A 22,136-nucleotide genomic window follows, 5' to 3' on the forward strand; every position below is an offset into this window, starting at 1 on the left:
AAAGCCATCGATCGATGAGGAACCTTGCTTTATATGATGATTCCATCAAAGAACCTGGTATTAGATTTTATTTTATTTTTGCGGGTGAACCTGGTGTTAGATGAACATAAATCAGGATAAAATATGGCAATAATAATGTTCACCAAGAGTGGCAACGGGAAGAATGAGAGGCAGATCGACAGTGTGCAGGTTCGGAGGTTTACCAGTAATAATGTTCACCAATAATAGGTGTTTTCTGTTTGTAATAGGAACTAATGTTCAGGAAATTAGAAGCACGAGTGTAAACTCATCTGCTAAGACACATGCACGCACATGCACAATGGGAGTTATTTACCCAAAACCACTACATTATGGGCTAGGGTAACAGATCGGTACCACATTTGAGGCAGGGCACAAAAAACCACCAACAATGGGGCTAATCTGTAACGCGGAGCACTGATAGTCTGATAAGCTTGCGAAAATAGCGAAACTGACAAGTTGGGCCCATATGTCGGGCTGACGTGGCGACGACTAAACGCTTTGACCAAGTGATGTGGCAAATGAGATGCGGACCCCACCTGTCAATGACTAGACGGTCATCTTCTTCCCAAATCTCTCTCTTTGAGGCATTCCATCAAACAGCTCTTAGGCACCATTCATTTCCCTCTCGTGCCAGAGAAAGCGAGCAGCTAGCACGTCCGCCTCTCCATGGAGCGCCGGCGGCCGCATGCCCAGGCCGACGAGGAGCAGCGCCCAGCCTCGCTGCGCCGGCTGACGAGCAGCGCCCAGCCCCGTCGCGCGCCCAGGCCGACCAGGAGCATCCAGCCCGCCGCGCGCCCAGCCTCGCCGCGCCGGCCGACGAGCCGCGCCCAGCCCTGCCGCGCGCCCAGCCTCGCCGCGCCGGCCGACGAGCAGCCCAGCCCCGTCGCGCGCCCAGCCTCGCCGCGCCGGCCGACGAGCCGCGCCCAGCCCCGCCGCGCGCCCAGGCCGACGAGGAGCACCCAGCCCGTCGTGCGCCCTGTTTGACACGAAAAATAATAACAAACAACGGTGGTTATCGTGTCATTATCTCTCTACGCGCCAGGGGAAATAAATATGCGGGCGTGCCAGTGTACTAAGTACACAAATAAAAGATAGGTAAACTTGCATTTTATTAATCTCTCATTGGAGAAACAAAATTACAAGCTTCCATTACATAAGCGCTCCATGGCCTGCTAGCGCCGCCGATATGACTTGGGCGATGTGAGGTTCTGGTTCATGGGGCCTCGGAAGGCTCCCGATTAATTACATCCACGAGTCAAAGTCGAGGACCACCTCCGATTAAGCTGCTGCAATGGTCGTCGTTTTCAAGTCTCGTCTTCTCCAAGTGCTCGGTGTAGATGATGGTGATGAAGTGGTGGAATAGAAGAGTGGAGCGGTACGTCCGTCGCTCCAGCGATGCTTAGTCACATCCCTCCGGCATGTCGATGTCTGATGATGAAGATGTCTGGCCTCGTCAGCTCAGACAGATGGTCGGCCTTCGCCTCGTCGGTGCCCGGCCTGGTGGTGTCCGCCTCGTCGGTGTCAGACACGGTGTGTCTTGCCTTCGCCTCGTCCGTGCCCGGCAAGATATGGATAGCTTCATCGGAAGGAGACATGTCGGTGAAGTGGCTTCGCCTCGTCGGAGCTTGGACGAGGTTGGGGAGTGTGTTGATGTAGAAGTCGGAGTAGATTCGAGTGTCGCCGGGTGGCGGCGTTGCTTGAAGATGACAAAAATGCGAGCTCGTCGATGTAGACCTCAGACCGTCGTGCCTCGTCGGTCTTGGCAGCGTTGGAATATTTGTTGTCGGCGTGGCATGGGTCACGCTCGGCTTAGACTTCTCGACGACCGGTTACTTCATCAGGGTGTGCAAGGGGCTACACCTTGCAGGAGTAATGGTTTGGGGAGACCGGCGTCAGTGTAAAAACTAATACACGCTCACATGGGCGTGGCCGGGATGGTTGGCACCTCGTCTCGGCTAGACGTCGAGTATTCGGCGGTCCGTCAAGACAAAGGGGGCCGCCTCACAAGGCCGTGGAAAAGGTGGCATTTTAGAGGACGCGTCGCCTTGGGCTGGTGATACGCCAAAGGGTGACCTGTACGCCGGCGACGCCGTGGACCTGTACTCCAAGGACCTGTTCGCCACGGTAGGTGCACCTCTAGAAGGAGGGACTGGTCTTGTATTGTGTCGCTGCAAACTCTGGTTCGACCAAAGATCTGTACGCCATGAAGGGGGAAGTGAGTCCCGGGCCGAGTCGTCACTGAGCTCCGATTCCGCCACCCCGTCTCCTCTAAGAAACATGGTGCAAAGCCTGTACGCCTGTAAACTGTTTGCTATTGACCTATCTGTCGGGGACGTGCGCCTCATGAAGGAGGAGCCAGTCCTTGGCCGCGTCGTCGCAGACACTGGTTCCATCGAGAATCTGTACACCATGAAGGGAAAGGCGAGTCTCGGGCTGCGTCGTCTTCTTCGGGAAGCAAAATGCTAGATCCGTTCACCGCGATCGGGACGCCATGAACCTGTACACCGGAGACCTGTACGGCGTGACCTGTCCGCCGCGATGGGTGCGCCTCTCGGAGGAGGGGACGGTTTTGGGCTGCATCATCGTGAGCTCCGGTTACGTCTCGCCGTCTCATCCGGGAAGCAAGACACCAAACATGTGCACCGCGATCGGAATGCTGTGGACCTGTGCACCAGCGACCTGTTCGTTGTGACCTGTACATCGTGACCTGTTCGCCAGGGACATGTAGACCGTCATGGTAGAGCATCGGGGCTAGCGGTTGGGCTGCGTCGTTGGCAAGCTCCGGTAGCTCCTGAGTCATCTCTAGCAAGAACATGACACCTGAAAATGAAAGGCTTGGCGTAGACAAGCTTCGATGGTGTCGGTGCAGCTTTCAGTTCCGGCGCCGTCATCTCCGGCGGCGGCAACGGGATCACACGAGTGTCATTTCCCGTCACCGGCACATACTCTCCATGTAGCGCATGCATGCTGGATGTGAAGGAGAAAGAAGAAAATAGATGTATTAGATCAAAATCTCACCCTCCGGGCACGTGAGCTTGGTGTCCATGTCGCTGCCGCCGGTGTTCTCGCCCGGCTGCATTCGTCCGTCTATGCGATCTGATCTTCTCCCGTCTGCTCCGTGAGTTGCCTCTCCGGCCGTGCGTTGGTGTATGGATGGATGGGTGTGTGCGTCGGCAGTGTGTACGTGAATGGATGGATCTATGGATGTGTGCTACGTGATGGATGGATCTACTGATGGATGGATCTACTGATGGATATGGATGTGTGCGTTGGTGAATGGATGAATGTGGTGCTTGGTGGCCGGCTAGTGCGCCGGTGACGGATGGATGTGGTGGATGGATGGATGCTGGAGTTTGCCTCGCCCGTGCGCAGCCTTGCGGCGGCGCGTGTGTGGACGGCCTGACGGCCGGGTCTGTTCGCCCCCGTATGTGATCTGATGCATGGGTATATATAGGCAGAGATATGGAAATGGATAGCTATCACCTAGCGCGAGCGCCACCGTAATATGGATAGATACGAGCTACGGACGTTGCGGCAAAGTTGTTGTTGAGCCGGCCTTCCTCATCTTGTGGATAGATTGACAAGAGATAAGTACGCCGCCGTGAGTTTAGCTTGTACGGGTGTGGAGGTCGAGCTCGCAACGCAGCTGTACGCACGCGGCCGGTGTGTTGGATCAGGCTCGAGCGCGTGCATGCGTGTGCAACCTAGTCTTTCGTTGCATGGGACGTAAACATGGCTCGGATCATTCATCTGGCCTTTGTTTAATATACTCCATGCAGGCATAGACACAGTGCAATCCACATAGCTCACGTGAGCCATGCATGCACATTTAACTGGTAGTTGATTAATCAAATTATTCTGGTCACATGCGTGTAGGCATAAATAATCAATGCTCCATTGTGAATCCTTTTCTTTCATGAAAATTGAGCATTTTGGTCGCTGCCATATGCATACTTGTGTGTACGTATCAATGCCATATTTTATGCTTAACGAATGCATAAATGCGACAAAATCGCGTCGAACAAATAATAACAAACAACGATGGTTATCGTGTTATTATCTCTCTACGCGCCAGGGAAAATAAAAAATTACGGACGTGCCAGTGTACTAAGTACACAAATAAAATTAGGGAAACTTGTATTTTATTAATCTTTCATCGGAGAAACAAATTACATGATCCCTTTACATAAGCACTCAACGGCCTGCTAGCTCGGCCAATATGACTTCGGCGATTGTGAGGTTCTGGTTCACGAGGCCTCGGAAGGCTCCCGATTAATTACGTCCGCGAGCCGGAGCTACGGACCACCTCCGATTAAGCTGCTACAATGGTCGTCGTCTTCAAGTCTCATCTTCTCCAAGTGCTCGGTGTAGATGATGGTGATGATGTGGTGGAATAGAAGAGTGGAGCGGTACGTCCGTCGCTCCGGCGATGCTTAGTCACATCCCTCCGACTTGTCGATGTCCGATGATGAAGATGTCTGGCCTCGTCAGCTCAGACAGATGGTCGGCCTTCGCCTTGTCGGTGCCCGGCCTGGTGGTGTCCGCCTCGTCGGTGTCAGACACGGTGTGTCTTGCCTGCGCCTCGTTGGTGCCCGGCAAGATATGGATAGCTTCATCGGAAGAAGACATGTCGGTGAAGTGGCTTCGCCTCGTCGGAGCTTGGACAGGGTTTGGGGAGTGTGTTGATGTAGAAGTCGGAGTAGATTCGAGTGTCGCCGCGTGGAGGCATTGCTTGAAGATGACGACAATGCGAGCTCGTCCATGTAGACCTCAGACCGTCGTGCCTCGTCGGTCTTGGCAGCGTTGGAGTATTTGTTGTCGGGGTGGCATGGGTTGCGCTCGGCTTGGACTTCTCGACGGCCGGTTACTTCATCGGGGTGTGCAAGGGGGTACACCTTGCGGGAGTGATGGTTTGGGGGGACCGGCATCAGTGTAAAAACTGACGCACGCTCACAATGGCGTGGCTAGGGTGGTTGGCGCATCGTCTTTGCTAGACGCCAAGTATTAGGCGGTCCGCCAAGACAAAGGTAGCGTTGTAGAGGCCGCGTCGCCTTGGGCTGGTGCTAGGCCAAAGGGTGACCTATACGCCGGCAACGCCGTGGACCTGTACGCCAAGGACCTGTTCTCCACGGTAGGTGCACCTCTCGAAGGAGTGACCGGTCTTGTACTGTGTCGCTGCAAACTTTGGTTCGACCAAAGATCTGTACGCCGTGAAGGGGGAAGCGAGTCCGGGGCCGCGTCATCACCGAGCTCCGGCTCCGCCCCGCCGTCACATCCGGGAAGCAAGACACCAAACATGTGCACCGCGATCGGAACGCCATGGACCTGTTTGTCACGGTAGGTGCACCTCTCGAAGGAGGGACCGGTCTTGTAGTGTGTCGTTGCAAACTTTGGTTCGACCAAAGATCTGTATGCCGTCGAGGGGAAGCGAGTCCCGGGCCGCGTCATCACCGAGCTCCGGCTCCGCCCCGCCGTCACATTCGGGAAGCAAGAAACCAAACCTCTGCACCGCGATCGGAACGCCATGGACCTGTTCGTCATGGTAGGTGCACCTCTCGAAGGAGGGACCGGTCTTGTACTCTGTCGCTGCAAACTTTGGTTTGACCAAAGATATGTACGCCATCAGGGGGAAAGCGAGTCCCGGGCCGCGTCATCACCGAGCTCCGGCTCTGCCCCGCCGTCTCATCCGGGAAGCAAGACACCAAACCTGTGCACCGCGATTGGAACGCCATGGACCTGTGCATCGGTGACCTGTTCGTTGCGACCTGTGCATCGTAACCTGTTCGCCGGGGACCTGTAGACTACCATGTTAGAACAACGTCGGGGCTAGTGGTTCGGCTGCGTCGTTGGCGAGTTCCGGCAGCTCGCGAGTCGTCTCCAGCCAAGAACATGACACCTGAAAATGAAAGGCTTGGTGTAGACGATCTCCGGCGGTGTCGGTGCAGTTTGCTGTTCCGGTGCAGTCATCTCCGGCGGCGGTGACGGGATCACACGAGTGTCGTCTCCAGTGACCGGCACGTACTCTCCGCGTAGCGCATGCATGCTGTTTATTTTTAGATAGGCGATCCAATCTTCACAAGGGCAAGGGCCAGACTTTCGGCGGCCTCTCCATGCGTGCTTGCCGGCGGCTTCTGCCTGCTCCTTGTACCTGTATACAACAAACATAAACCTCACCTTGATTACCTGAGGTTGCGTGGAGACGTACAGCCAGTCGGCCGGCCAGCTTGACGAAGAGAACGGGAGAGATTTTATGTATGTTGAACTCCTCGTGTGTGTATAGATCGGGGAAAAGAATTGAGGTGTTGTATAGCTAGGAATGAGATGGGAGTTGTGCGGGGCCTAAACACCATGGCCTTCTTCCTCTTCTGTGTGCAGCTTAGCGGCGGCCCCCGCGTGCGTGTGTGAGCGGCCTGACGGCCAGCCATATAGTGCGTGCCCCCCCCCCCCCCCCCCCCCATGGGGATGTGAAGATGTGCTCCTTATATAGCCAGGAGCTAGGGCGACGGGTGGAGCGACCTGCAGCCCACAAGCGCCGCCGATTTCTTGTTACGCTGATCGCGTCGTTGACGAGAAGCTAGGAACGGTGCTTATCCTTTCAAACCGTGAGCTCATGCATGTTTATCTAATTATAAACAACCAGCCGTACCTGATTACACTAGTATTTTACTGACTGCAGATGGTCCCAAGCGAGACGCATGGGTGTGGCTCCAGGGGATTGGCAACCTAGTTGCCCAAACACTTAAACATCCTGTCAGGTTTAGGGCGTTGGCCGGAATTTTTCAATGACTTATATATGATGTATCTTGCACGGGATGCATGCATTCGATCAGTTCCACGTTAAATATATAGCAGCTCACTTTGTGCACCGAAGCCTTGCAAAATACACGTAGCGTGGAGAAGATTTTCCTTATATACGTGCACATGCAAAATACTATCACATTTGTTCTTTCTGTGATTCTAAGAAAATAGTTAGGAAAAAACATTATGGAAATACTTCCCATGCTCATAGATACTTCGGCGCGACAAAATCTTGTCAAACAAATGCCCCCCACCAAGTGGAGTGTGCGCGCGGAGCAAGGCGGACTCGACTTGGTGAAATTTGTGATATGGCGCAAATATCAATTGCTGCCTCATCTTTTTTGAGCAATATTCTTCCTTGGCTGTAAGGGGAAGGAGAACATTGATGAAGGGTGGCGAAAATCCATGCCAAAAAAGAAAAAACCACCACGGCGAAAGTCCATGCCGAAAATGAATCATATAAGTGCAAATGTGTTTGTAGCGGAACCATGCTACACATAAAATGACGTACATCGTGGCTGAACTATGCCACAAGTAACACGATGGCTGTAGCAGTGAAACCATAATACAAAAAAATGAACTGTAGCGAAACCATGCTACTAATGACTGAACGAGAAACTCGGGCGAAAATCCATGCCACAAGTTACCTAGAATATATTTATTGCGGCGAAACCATGCCACAAATAGTTAATGGCCATCTGTAGTGAGTGCCCATGCCACAGAATGCATGCCATAAAATTAAAATGATGCCAGACTGGAGCACATGCACCAAGTAGGTGATACGAGACTACGGAGAAAGTCCATTCCATAGGCTTAAAATGTTTAAGTTCTTTATTGCGACCGTTTGCTAATACGGTGCCAGCCGACAAAGAAACCTTACTGCATCTCCATTCGACAGCGAAATACCATGCTGAGCCTTGAAGAAAATTTATCAGTCTAGTTGCGACCACTGAGACCGTGGTGCCAGCCGACTAAACTGAAGGGTTTCACAGATTTACGCTGGCCGCACTGGCGCGTTGCACTGCTCCCGTGAAGTTGGCGCATTGATGTAGATGAGCCACCAGAAAGCCATTGGTGGGTCACCTCGTAATTGTCGAGGCAACCCCAAGATGTCGGGTTGATATCGAAAAATCTACACCGGTATGTCATCGGCGTGACCATAAGAGAGAGTGCCGGAATAGACATCGGCTCGCGTCGTTGTTGTTGTAGATAAGGGTGCCTGTAGTGCCGTGGTGGTGTTGTAGGAGTACTGGTGCTGCTACTACCAGTGCTAAGAACACATGTTGATGTAGACCAATAGTACGCCAGAATATCATCAGCGACATAATAGACGCACTGGGGTTGCTGCCCCCAGTGTTGGTGAAGTTTGTTGGTGTAGATTATTCGATGCCGAGATGTCGTCGGCGATGTCACGGACACACGGGTTCGCTACCCCAGTGCCGATGGGATGTGTTGGTGTAGAAAGCTCTATGTCGGGATGTCGTCGACGACCCTGTGAACACATGAATGTTAACCCCCAATGTCGATGGAGCAGGTTGGTGAAGCCAAGACGCCGTCGGCGACGTCGTGGATGAACTGATGCAATTATCCCCAATGTTGATGGAGTATGTTGTCGACGACATTGTGGACACACAGGTTCGCTGCCCCCAGTGTCTGCCGTATATTGGGGTAGACAATCAAATATCGGGATGTCATCGACATTATCATGACGCAGTTTTGTTGCTGTCCAAGTAGCCATCCTGTCGGCGCAGGCTCAACGTGTGCGCCATTAACTAGTGATGGCTGCACTGATGATGAACAAAAGAGTGCATGCAAGCATATTTATGCAATGTAATGTCATAAAAATGAAGTATTTCTTAGATTGGATGAAGATGTTGGCCCTCTTGATAATCACCAGCTATAATGTGTCATCAATAAAGGCTACCAAAGGGCTTATCATCGGCGACCGTCGAAACGACCATGACGGTTGCAAGTTAAGAATTGAATAAGCTTCAATGTATGTGTATGAAGACGCTGTGCTTCAGATATGTCTCTGACAGGTAGTAGAAAATCATACCCTAGCCCATCATGGTATCGAGAAACCCCACAGCTCGATCAAGCCCCCCGCGCAATGCCTCAAGAACCCAGATACTTAGGTGAGGTTGATAAGGGTGATGGTTTTGGGATAACAGCTTGGCTATTTTTTCTTCATGCATTAATGAGGGGTGGTGAATGGCTATCTTCCGCCTTCTTTCCAGTGGTTCCCCTACCGCTCAGGATTGCCGGATTTGCTTCTTGAAACTTTTGGGACTTTTTGATTGCTTCTTGGAATTTCAGGTTTCCTCTATTGTGAGGATTGCTTGCATGAGCTGGCTGCATTACCCTGGACTTCATGAGTATTTTTTTCACTTTAAAGATTTGCTTGCACTTCTTCGGGGATCACTTTCCACACTTGTTCGGGGACCCATCTTCAGAACTTGGAAGACAACCATTCACCTATGTGTACTAAGAAAACCCTCTGGCACTTTACCTGGGGCTTTTGGTGGCACGACCCAGGGTTGCCATGTGGCTACACACTGAGCCCAACTTGTGTTGGGTCAGGTAGCCCTTTCATGATCTTTTCCTATAGTCTTCCCTGGGATGTGAGCTTCTGTGAACTTGAGACATGCCGGGAAACATGATGGGCGCGGGGTCTGATAACAGAAGTGCCCAAGTAGTCTTCATCACTGCCTCCAGAAGCATACACTTGGCACGTGTGGTGCATTATGGGTGTGGGAGCCGCTTCACTTGCAACATGGCACATTGTGCCGCCCGTCAACAAGCCCTCGGGTAGCCAATTTCTGAAACACCAGCATGGAATTGTGAGAAAAGCCACTATTTATGCTCAGAGTTTCCTTGAATCATGCCAAGAGGTAAGAAAAATGTGATGGGTGCGGTGTAAATTGAAAAGAGAATGCAATATGAGAAGGCTATATCCGTCATAGCTCTTCAAGTTGAACCTGCGCCTAGTGAAGATGTAAGCTCAACTTTTCACCATCACGCCAAGGCACCAATAGGTGAGAGGAGATGGGCCCATCAGGTTTGGCTACTATTGAGCATGTGTTGAGATTGACTTCGTTACATATGAAAGATCATCTCATTTTATATAGGCTTCACCGACTGGAGCTTATAGTCAAGGTTAATGAAGCGCCTTCGCATGTAGTGGCCACCTCAAGAAATGCCCCCAGCACATTGGGCGTGAGGTCGAGGTTGCCAAAGCCAATGATGATACATGGATTATTTGTTCAACCATCAAGAATGCCTCCAAGATAAATGCAATGTCTTGGGTACTTGAAGCGAACTGCGGCGCCTTCTTGCCATGGCCGCGCAATATTGGAGGAAACCTGTGATCGGGGCATATTGAAATTGCACCAACGGTTCTCCATAGAATAGTAACCCGAGTTGGATCACAAATGGGTTAATTGAAGCCTCCTTAAGAGATAGGGCATCGGGAAGAATAACCCGAGTTGAGAAATGTCCACACCATCTTGTAAGTTGGAGAAGAGCCAGAAGACGAATTCGACGACCATTGTTGTGCAGCAAAGATGGGAGGAGAACCAGGTCCCACTGGGCATGCCATTTTGTTTGACACGAAAAATAATAACAAACAACGATGGTTATCGTGTTATTATCTCTCTACGCGCCAGGGGAAATAAAAAATTGCGGGCGTGCCAGTGTACTAAGTACACAAATAAAATTAGGGAAACTTATATTTTATTAATCTCTCATCGGAGAAACAAATTACATGATCCCTTTACATAAGCACTCAACGGCCTGCTAGCTCGGCCAATATGACTTCGGCGATTGTGAGGTTCTGGTTCACGAGGCCTCGAAAGGCTCCCGATTAATTACGTCCGCGAGCCGGAGCCACGGACCACCTCCGATTAAGCTGCTACAATGGTCATCGTCTTCAAGTCTCGTCTTCTCCAAGTGCTCGGTGTAGATGATGGTGATGATGTGGTGGAATAGAAGAGTGGAGCGGTACGTCCGTCGCTCCGGCGATGCTTAGTCACATCCCTCCGACTTGTCGATGTCCGATGATGAAGATGTCTGGCCTCGTCAGCTCAGACAGATGGTCGGCCTTCGCCTTGTCGGTGCCCGGCCTGGTGGTGTCCGCCTCGTCGGTGTCAGACACCGTGTGTCTTGCCTGCGCCTCGTTGGTGCCCGGCAAGATATGGATAGCTTCATCGGAAGAAGACATGTCGGTGAAGTGGCTTCGCCTCGTCGGAGCTTGGACAGGGTTTGGGGAGTGTGTTGATGTAGAAGTCGGAGTAGATTCGAGTGTTGCCGCGTGGAGGCATTGCTTGAAGATGACGACAATGCGAGATCGTCCATGTAGACCTCAGACCGTCGTGCCTCGTCGGTCTTGGCAGCGTTGGAGTATTTGTTGTCGGGGTGGCATGGGTTGCGCTCGGCTTGGACTTCTCGACGGCCGGTTACTTCATCGGGGTGTGCAAGGGGGTACACCTTGCGGGAGTGATGGTTTGGGGAGACCGGCATCAGTGTAAAAACTGACGCACGCTCACAATGGCGTGGCTGGGGTGGTTGGCGCCTCGTCTTTGCTAGACGCCAAGTATTAGGCGGTCCGCCAAGACAAAGGTATCGTTGTAGAGGCCGCATCGCCTTGGGCTGGTGCTAGGCCAAAGGGTGACCTGTACGCCGGCAACGCCGTGGACCTATACGCCAAGGACTTGTTCTCCGCGGTAGGTGCACCTCTCGAAGGAGTGACCGGTCTTGTACTGTGTCGCTGCAAACTTTGGTTCGACCAAAGATCTGTACGCCGTGAAGGGGGAAGCGAGTCCGGGGCCGCGTCATCACCGAGCTCCGGCTCCGCCCCGCCGTCACATCCGGGAAGCAAGACACCAAACCTGTGCACCGCGATCGGAACGCCATGGACCTGTTCGCCACGGTAGGTGCACCTCTCGAAGGAGGGACCGGTCTTGTAGTGTGTCGTTGCAAACTTTGGTTCGACCAAAGATCTGTACGCCGTCGAGGGGAAGCGAGTCCCGGGCCGCGTCATCACCGAGCTCCGGCTCCGCCCCACCGTCACATCCGGGAAGCAAGAAACCAAACCTGTGCACCGCGATCGGAACGCCATGGACCTGTTCGTCACGGTAGGTGCACCTCTCGAAGGAGGGACCGGTCTTGTACTGTGTCGCTGCAAACTTTGGTTTGACCAAAGATCTGTATGCCATCAGGGGGAAAGCGAGTCCCGGGCCGCGTCATCACCGAGCTCCGGCTCTGCCCCGCCGTCTTATCCGGGAAGCAAGACACCAAACCTGTGCACCGCGATTGGAACGCCATGGACCTATGCACCGGTGACCTGTTCGTTGTGACCTGTGCATCGTAACCTGTTCGCCGGGGACCTGTAGACTGCCATGTTAGAACATCGTCGGGGCTAGTGGTTGGGCCGCGTCGTTGGCGAGCTCCGGCAGCTCCCAAGTCGTCTCCAGCCAAGAACATGACACCTGAAAATGAAAGGCTTGGTGTAGACGATCTCCGGCGGTGTCGGTGCAGTTTGCTGTTCCGGTGCAGTCATCTCTGGCGGCGGCGACGGGATCACACGAGTGTCGTCTCCAGTGACCGGCACATACTCTCCACGTAGCGCATGCATGCTGTTTATTTTTAGATAGGCGATCCAATCTTCACAAGGGCAAGGGCCAGACTTTCGGCGGCCTCTCCATGCGTGCTTGCCGGCGGCTTCTGCCTGCTCCTTGTACCTGTATACAACAAACATAAACCTCACCTTGATTAACTGAGGTTGCGTGGAGACGTACAGCCAGTCGGCCGGCCAGCTTGACGAAGAGAACGGGAGAGATTTTATGTATGTTGAACTCCTCGTGTGTGTATAGATCGGGGAAAAGAATTGAGGTGTTGTATAGCTAGGAATGAGATGGAGTTGTGCGGGGCCTAAACACCATGGCCTTCTTCCTCTTCTGTGTGCAGCTTAGCGGCGGCCGCCGCGTGCCCCCCCCCCCCCCCCCCCCCCCCCCATGGGGATGTGAAGATGTGCTCCTTATATAGCCAGGAGCTAGGGCGACGGGTGGAGCGACCTGCAGCCCACAAGCGCCGCCGATTTCTTGTTACGCTGATCGCGTCGTTGACGAGAAGCTAGGAACGGTGCTTATCCTTTCAAACCGTGAGCTCATGCATGTTTATCTAATTATAAACAACCAGCCGTACCTGATTACACTAGTATTTTACTGACTGCAGATGGTCACAAGCGAGACGCATGGGTGTGGCTCCAGGGGATTGGCAACCTAGTTGCCCAAACACTTAAATATCCTGTCAGGTTTAGGGCGTTGGCCGGAATATTTAAATGACTTATATATGATGTATCTTGCACGGGATGCATGCATTTGATCAGTTCCACGTTAAATATATAGCAGCTCACTTTGTGCACCGAAGCCTTGCAAAATACACGTAGCGTGGAGAAGATTTTCCTTATATACGTGCACATGCAAAATACTATCACATTTGTTCTTTCTGTGATTCTAAGAAAATAGTTAGGAAAAAACATTATGGAAATACTTCCCATGCTCATAGATACTTCGGCGCGACAAAATCTCGTCAAACACGCCCAGGCTGACGAACAGGAGTCCGCTTCTCCATGGCAGCGGCGCTCTGGCCTGCGGGGTGCCCACAAAATGTTTGTTGAAATGCCTATAAAAAAGAGGAAGAAGTAGAAAAAAACAAATACTTGAGTCATTGACAGGTGGGACCTATTGTCCAAGTCAGCTTATTGTCCACATACGCACGCCATGTCAGCCCGACATGCGGGCCCAACTTGTCAGTTTCGCTGTTTTCACGACCAAATTCCGCCGTCAGTGCTCCGCGTTACAGATTAGTTTCATTGTTGGTGGTTTTTTGTGCCCTGTCTCAAATATGGTACTGATCTGTTACCCTAGCCCATAATGTGGTGGTTTTGGGTAAATAACTCGCACAATGGTGATTGCTTCTGGCCATTTTCTGGGTGGCTTCCTGTCATCTTCGAGGCACCATCAATCACTATCATCTCCATCCTAAGAACTTACCTTTGTCTAGGTATGGATCAAACCAATCTCGTCCATCCCACACAAACCCATTCTTCTTCCAGAGCAGGGCAGAACAAGACGGCATGAAGGACAAAACCAGTAACCAGGCATGAAGCGACGACATCCATATGCGGCAGCCGCGTACAAATGACATCCAAGGAGGCGGCCATGTATAGTCATGAGCCATTAGGCGCAAGGATTGAGAAGGCATCGTCCGGAGGGAGACACGCCGCTGAGGTGAGGCAGCGTGGTGACGTTTAGTTTGTTTGGAAAAAACCCAGTGGAGAAAACCAACTATGGAAGGTGCGTCGTATTTTTAGCGTCAAGGGAGGAGTGTTGGACACCAACGAACGAATGACTTAAATACTGCTCCTTTAGCAGTAGAGATCAGGAAAGGTAAGAATCGATGCGTTAGGAAAGTTAGGATTTTGAATTAGTTTCCATGAAAATGAGGTTTTATTGTTTGGTAACGTGATATCAGTACCTGCCCGTTTGTGACATGCCTGGTTAGGAAAGTTTGCAAATGTTATGAAAGTTTTTATTGGGAAGGTAAAATATCGACATGAGGATATGATGATGGAAGGTGGGACAAAATTAAACCAGATGAAAATAAATCAGACGAAAATAAACCAGATGAAAAAAAACATGGATGCTATTCTACCAAGTAAGACATTAGGAGTAGAGATTGTTTGTATACTATAAAAGGTGCAATTTTTTGAGCGAATTTGTGTGCAAATTTTTAAACTTGTTCCTTTGTCTTTCTTCTTTAAAAGGTGATACCATTGCTTCTAATTAATTGTTCCTTATTTGATTTTTATAATTATGGGTAGCAATGTGAGTTGCTCATTCCTTCCTAGGAATTGTTTTTGTAAGAATTTCACTATCATATTTTTATACTTGCATATTATTGAAAAGCGCATTTCTTATGACTGTTGTGTGCAAATATTTTCGTTGTTTGTTTTATTTTTTATTTTCTTTCTTCTTAATAAAGGGTAACACCAATTCCACCAATTTATTCTTTCTTGGAAAACCTCATCATGTTGATTTTTTGTTCTTTCTTTCAAAGGGCAATGTCAATTTCACTAATTCATTCTTCCTTACAAAAGCACATTATTTAATTTTTATGAAATTTTATTTCAATTTCCTTTTTCTGGAAGAGTAACAACAAAGCCAGTACTCCCTTCGTCCGGGTTTATTAGGCCCGTGACAGGAGGGAGCCCGTCCGTATTTATAGGGCCCTTCCATCGATTGCGCTGCCCAAAGAAAAAAAGCTTCATTTCTTTCTCGATCTCCTCCGTTTCGGTTCATCTTTCAAAGCTCAATTAATTCCAGCCAGCAGTACTCAGGCCACCACATGTGCTTCTAATCCTCTTTTGATTGGACATGCATGAACCATGCAAGCCCGAGCGCGCTGGGTTCCGAAGCATCAGCCAATTAAATCGAGCGTGGGCTGCATGCTGTAAATCGTTTGGGAATTAATACCTGTGGCTTAAACCTGTGTTTTGGTTGAGGGGCTAATAAACCTGGACGGAGGAAGTAATTCATTGTTTCTTGAAATTTTTTGGTATTTTTATTTTTTATTTATGTCCTTTCTTCTTTAATGATAATATTAACGAACAAATTCAATTACTCTAAGACTAGCCACAATGGGTAGTAGTAACATGTTAATGTTATTAGTCTATGTTACTACCTCTAGTGGGGAGTAACATATATGTGGTAACATGCAACACTTTATTTATTAAGCCATAGACTCATTTTGCATTGATATGTGTGATGTTACTCATACTACTAGTAATTAGCTATGTTACTACTTTGCTCTCTTTCTTCATTTATTGCTCGCCACATCATCCATTCTATCTAAATATGCGTGATGTTACTACCTATGTTACTCCCATTGTGGGTAATCTAAGGAAACTTCCCTTTTTATGAAAACTCAACTATACTATTGTATTCTTATTCTTGCATATTATAAAAATGTGTAATTTCTGTGTAAAATCTGGGAACACATGCATGCACCTTTCCCCAAGAAGATATGGATGCCGATACACGTTCTCATGGTAGAAAAATAAGTCTCATGCATTGGTGCAAGCATGCATTCCCGATCTGACTTTCTCTCATCTCGCCCTCTCTCCAGCTCTCCATCCATCAATTAATTCGTAGACACACCTCACGGGCCAGTAGGAAAGCACACCGGGAATCGAAACGCGCCGTCGGAGTTTGCATGCCACCGGAGTAATGTGGAGCGGACGTACGGCTGTTGGGTTCTTCACTCGGCCTGGCCTCCATATAATCTCAAGCATCTTTTATGCGTGCGATCTTTGACCCTGAAGCAAGTTAAGTCAGAGGAGAAATGGGTCATGGCAGCAGCGGCGACGGTGGCGGCGGAGGAGACGGAGCTCTGGCCGTGGTGCCCGAGGAAGCCAAGCCGCAGCCGCAGATGCAGCGACAGACCGCCCTCGACGTGCCGCCCTTCCTCATCTTTGAAAAGTGCAGGGCGCCGGAGCTCTTGGAGTGCCATGCCTGCCACCTCCCCCTCAAACCGCCTATCTTCTCGGTACTGTATATTACTTCTTCAATCTTCGAGTAGGTTGTTTGCAGATTGATTAGAGTCATCCTGATTATTACTCCTTGCCATGGAAACGACTGCTGGTCTTGATCCTTATATTATAATAATTCGCAGTGCGACGACGGGCATCTGATGTGCTCGTCCTGCCGCGGCGCGCACGGCGAGGACTGCGGCCGCGTCGCCGCCCACTGCCGCCTGGCAGACGCCTACGCCGGCGCCGTCAAGCTGCCGTGCGACTACGTCAAGTTCGGCTGCGAGGCGGGACTCATCGTATACCACGACGCCGCGGACCACCGCCGCGCTTGCCAGTACGCGCCCTGCTACTGCCCAGAGCGCGCCGGGCCAGGAGGTGGCGAAGGCGGTTGCAACTTCTCCGGCTCTCGGCAGATGCTCCTCGACCACATCTCCACGGAACACTCCAGCCCCATCATCGTCGTCCGCTATGGCCAGCCGGGGAAGCTCAGCCTGCCCCTGACCCGGCGCTGGCACGTCCTCGTCGGCGAGGAGGATATGGCCGACCGGCAGCGGAACGTGTTCCTGCTGGTCCTCGCCGAGCGCGACAAGGGCGCCGCGGTGTCGATGGTGTGCGTCAGGGCGGACGAAGGCGCACCGGCGGTGCCGCAGTTCTCGTACAAGCTCACCGTGGAGCACGCCGGCAGTGGTGCGAGGGTGACGTTCGAGTTGCCCGTGATGACATGCAGCTCCCTGCCCGGTGGCACGCCATGGCCGGACGAGGTCACGTCTCTGTACGTGCCGAAAGCGTATTTATCTGGCGACGCTGTCCCCCTCGGCATCCACATTGACAAACTCGTTCCTCCTCCTCTTCCTCCTCCTTCTGACACTACTCCTCCTGCGCCGGCAACCGCCGCCGTCTTCAAGTTCACAGCGACAGATCAAGGCAACAAGAAACGAAAATCTAGCAATCCGAGGAAACTCTAGTCAAACAAGACCAGCTAGCTAGTATGTCATAGCAACTAGCTATATTGCCATGTGCAATGCATCGTTTATATATCTCATGAGTTTGGTTTTTGTTAAGGGGCCTGCTAAAAATCAGTCAACTGAAATTTAACCAAGTCTCAGTCAACCATGCAACATTTTATGACATCGTTTGCAATATTTTTTCCTACCGGTTGCAACATCCGTCTTGCTGGTTGTAAAATATTGTCCCTCATCGGTTGTAGCACGTCATCTCGCCGGTTACAACATCCTTTATTGACGTCTGTAGCATTTCAGTTAGAACGGTGGTCGCATTTATTGTTGTTGCTTGCAATACCGGTGCAACATTTTTTGTCACTGTTCGTAGCATCCAGCCGTACTGCTTGTAGCAAAAAAAATGCTAACGTCACTCGGCAGTCCTAGACACACCCTTTTGTTAATCTGAAATACGCTTTTTGTGCTCCCTTTTCTATTGCTTCGTGCACACCCTGGTGTTACGGATTCTGTTATGCATTTGAATGCACAAGATGTATGAATTAAAACAACTTTTTGTTGGGTCACTAATTATTGGCACTTGAGGAAGATATCCTTTAAAAAGTACCGTCCTGGAAAATGCTACTCTGGTCGGAGCCGTTCCATCTCTATCTTTTTTCATGAAAAATACGAAAAGCTTGTGTATCATTCATTGATAAGTAGGAGAAAAATAACCACACAAGGTGTGGAAAAAGTAAAGAGGGATACAACATAGCACAAAACTCTCCTAGCTCGAACTCCAGCCGGCAAGACAAAGAGGCGAGATACAAGGTATCTAGGCCACGTCATGACCAATGCCCGACACCATCATCGCACCAACACGACTCTAGGCCAGACCAGATCAACGTACCTCCCCCCTATGCGCCTAGAGAATCGGCAAGTGGGATGCAAGACCTGCTCGTAGTGGAAGGAGAAGCCTTGGAGAGAGTGTCGTTGAGGTCGTACGTTGTGCCCCGTATACCACACCATGAGGAGCAGCCCGGACCAGCAAAGCGTCCGCAATCCAACACCGAACACACCACGAGCAACAAACAACGCTTCATAAAGGATACGATGCTTAGACGCCCTCGCTTCCTGATCTAGTGAACCGGATATGGGGTTTCCCCCGATACTTAGGGTCACCGATAAGAGGCCATGGAAACACCTCCAACTACGGGACAGCATCTGCAGGTATCAACCGCCACCAGCATCGGCAAACCGAGTAGGGCATTCGCCCAGCCAAAGTCTGCACAATCCCAAAGACTGCAGGATCAACATTCACCCTGCAAAAAAAGGATCAACATTCGAAGGCATGGAAATCATAGTAGGCGAGACCATAACCGTCAGAAGAGGAGTCGTACCCATCACCGAGGAAGGTGACAATGGGTGCCGCCAGATGCTCTACCACGGACAACACTGTGGGACAGGTCGAGCAAGGGGGAGGTCTGAATGCACCACCATTAGCACACCACAACCAACCCAACAGGAAGAGGCATGGTCGTGACGAGGTCCGCCACTGGGAGGATGCTGGACAACCAAAGACCAGGGGGCCATGAGCACGACCACGTCCATCCTGAGAGGATGCGTCGCCGGGATGAGGTCATACCGCTAAGACAACGCTGGACAGCCAGTCCAAGCAGGGTGAGTGGCCGGGAGAGGTGAAGTTTAGGGGAGGATGGGGGCAACGCGCTGCACCTGGCACTGTCGGAGACGACGACTGGAAGGAACCATGGCGGCGACGCCAAATCCGCAACCAGAAGAAGACACGGGGAGCGGCACCGCCAAGACAGCCACCAAGAGCGTGAGACGGAGCAGAGCCATCGGGTCCGCCTTGAGGAGACACGTCGCTGGCCACTGGAAGAGGCGCCAACGGACCACCGAGAGGCAGGCCGCCAGCCACAGGGCCCACGCGAGGAGAGCCGCGCAGCAGTGGAGACCCCCCTTCACCCGCCGCCTTCACTATGTGAGCTTCACTCGGTGGTGGCCTTCGGCGGCGACAAGGGGAGTAGCTGGAGGAGGGGTGGCCGATGGCGGCGTGATGGGGGAGGGGGCTCCCGCCCACATCGCATGGGTTGGGCAACACGGGGGCCGAGCACTCTAACTCGTATATCTCTATCTTGTATGGTCTATTTTAATGACCTGGTTCATTTATGTTATCCTAAAAGGATAGGAGCTCGACTATCAACTTATTGTAGAACGGACATCATACTTTGATCCTTTTTAAGAGGTTACACTAGGAGGACACAAACTTGCATGGTGGGACCGGTGTAGTCCAGTAACTTGCAAACTAAAACCAGATGGTCCAAGATCTCATGATGCGATTATTCTTCTTCTTGGATAACCTCCTCGAGGGGGGCCTCCAGCACCTCAAGGGGTGCTCCTGGAGTAGCCTGCCGATTCCGTCGTGAATCCCATGGAAGCTCAGGCCCATGGTGTACTGCGTCTCTAGCCGTTACAATCCTCCTGTCCTATATGCTGGTTATTCCCTACTGTTGAAAATCATATGAGATTTGAGTGATTTGAGCTAGGGATTTGAGGGAGCATGAAGAGGATTTGGAGAAACTCTGGATCGTTCCACACCGATCCCTTCTCTCTGTACTCATTTATATTTGTTTGTACAATTTACATTTTAGTCTTTAAGAAGTCAACTAATTACAGTATTCATACACCAACACTCCCTCTCAAGAAGGGCAAATATATCGTATATACCCATCTTGCTACAAAACACTCAATATGGGACAACTATATCGTACCGACTGCAGCCGTAAGAGTTCTCGTTAATATCTCGTCTAACACTCATTTCTTCTATCGGTACGTCTGCTTCGGTGGGAGTTATCGAGTGAACTGTTTTTGGAGCCGGTTACATCAACACTATTTCCTCACATTGATTTGGCAAACAAGTTCTTTTTTAAAGCCTTTTCTAGGGGTGCACATAGTTTTTACCAGAGAATAAAATAAGAATGACAAAGAATTATAGTGCTGGGCGTACCTCTTTTGACCAGGCCAGAAATATAGCCCAAGCTGTTCTCCTGCTCTTCATCTATACATGGTGAACTTCCTTCAAAATCACTAGTTAAGAAGTACTCGCTGCAAAGATTACTTCCACCTCCCCAGTTTGCGACGAGTGGTGTGTCGTATGTGCGCCACTTGTCGCAATCTGGGAGTTTTCTCTTTTTTTATAGATTCGTTTATTCAAAATATTTTTATCGCTTTTAACCATGCGTCCATATCTCGAACCATTTGCACCGTTGGACTCCTCGCGTCGAGATTTTCAAAACTAGATGACATGTTGATAGGTTTTGACGAACTTTTTTTCACAAAGAAAACCGGACAGAAAAAACCGAACCGGGCGCACGGGTTTTTTTCCTTTCCGAAAGAGGCACACCCGTGCCTCTCGCGAAACCACAACCATGCATCTCGCGGAAGGAAAAAAAAGATAAAACATATTTTTTTTTCGTTTCCGAGGAGGCACGACCGTGCCTCTCGGAAAAACACCACCATGCATCTCGCGGAAGCAAAACCGTGCATCTCGTGAAAGAAAAAAAAACAGAAAATGCATTTTTTTTCTGTTTCCGAGAGGCACGGCCATGCCTCTCGTGACAGCACAACCGTGCCTCTCGCGGAAGGAAAAAATAGAAAACACATTTTTTTCCTTTTCCGAGAGGCCCGGCCATGACTATCGCGAAAGCATACCCGTGCCTCTCTCGGAAAAAAAACCGTGCCTTTTGCGGAAGGCAAAAAAAATAGAAAATGCGTTTTTCCGTTTTCAAGAGGAACGGCCACGACTCTCACGAAGCAGAACCGTGCCTCTCACGAAAGCAAAACCGTGACTCTCGTGAAAAAACACGTTTTTTCGCGAAAAGAAAGAAATTTTTCGAAAAAAAATAGTCCAAAAGTTCAGGAAGACCGGTGGAAAACCGAAACGTCGAAAAAACCCGTTTAAAAAGCCGAAAACGCGTACGAAAAAAAAACCCGGAGGGAGCGCCCAGAGCGCGACACGTGGCGGGCGGCTAGGAGCATGCCAAGTAGAGCTGATCGTTGCGAGGCTGCCGAAGGAGCGCTCGTTAAATTAGTTGCTCTCAATTTCCTTTCGCCCCTGTAAACGTTGTGACGATTTATTAAAACTTCCAAAGATTGTCTAAAAAATATACCCTAAAAAAAGCTATACAACCCAGGCTACACTTGTAAAAAAGACTACACTTATAAAAAAAATTATCTATAATGAAAATTATATGAAAAAACCTACAGCCCAGGCGTTCATTGTCGCATATACATCCACCGCCGCTTCCTTCAGAAGTCTTTTTTTAGAAAAACAGAGGATGTCTCCCCGGTTCCATTATGCAAATGAAACCCCCAAGCCACATACAAGTCTGTTCGACGAGCAACTAACTCGTTCGCGCTTCCAACTCCACTGGGGGAGGGGAAGCCAAATGACAAAGCAAAAGAGAATGAAAAAGTTAGGTTCATACAAGAACAGAGGAAAACAACATATTCCACGCAGGGAAAGCAAAATAAGGCTCTTTTCAAGCAGCCACTGCGATCTCTTGCATCGATTTTCTTGCCTTCATGGGGGGTGCCGTTGTTGGCTGAGGCGCCCAATTTGCCGTCATCTCTGGTTCCCCTTTCCCGTATCCTGCAGGTTCCGCTGCCATCCTCAGTGTCTTCTTTCCGCTCAGCCCACGGTCAGACAGAGCGGCTTCGCCAGATGCTTCGCGAGGTAGGAGGCGAATGCTTCCAGCTGGGATCTTTCC

At 50.6% G+C, this 22,136-nt stretch overlaps 1 protein-coding gene across 1 annotated transcript; it reads left to right on the forward strand.

Moving 5' to 3' along the window:
• The first annotated feature begins 16,221 nt into the window (after positions 1-16,221).
• LOC125547295 (putative E3 ubiquitin-protein ligase SINA-like 6) lies at positions 16,222-17,376 on the forward strand. Its single transcript, XM_048711229.1, has 2 exons — positions 16,222-16,425; positions 16,552-17,376. The coding sequence occupies exons 1-2, from the start codon at positions 16,222-16,224 to the stop codon at positions 17,374-17,376; spliced, it is 1,029 nt and encodes a 342-aa protein (XP_048567186.1).
• The last annotated feature ends 4,760 nt before the right edge of the window (positions 17,377-22,136 follow it).

The sequence above is a fragment of the Triticum urartu genome, chromosome 3, assembly GCF_003073215.2.
Source record: "Triticum urartu cultivar G1812 chromosome 3, Tu2.1, whole genome shotgun sequence".
Lineage (NCBI taxonomy): Eukaryota > Viridiplantae > Streptophyta > Magnoliopsida > Poales > Poaceae > Triticum > Triticum urartu.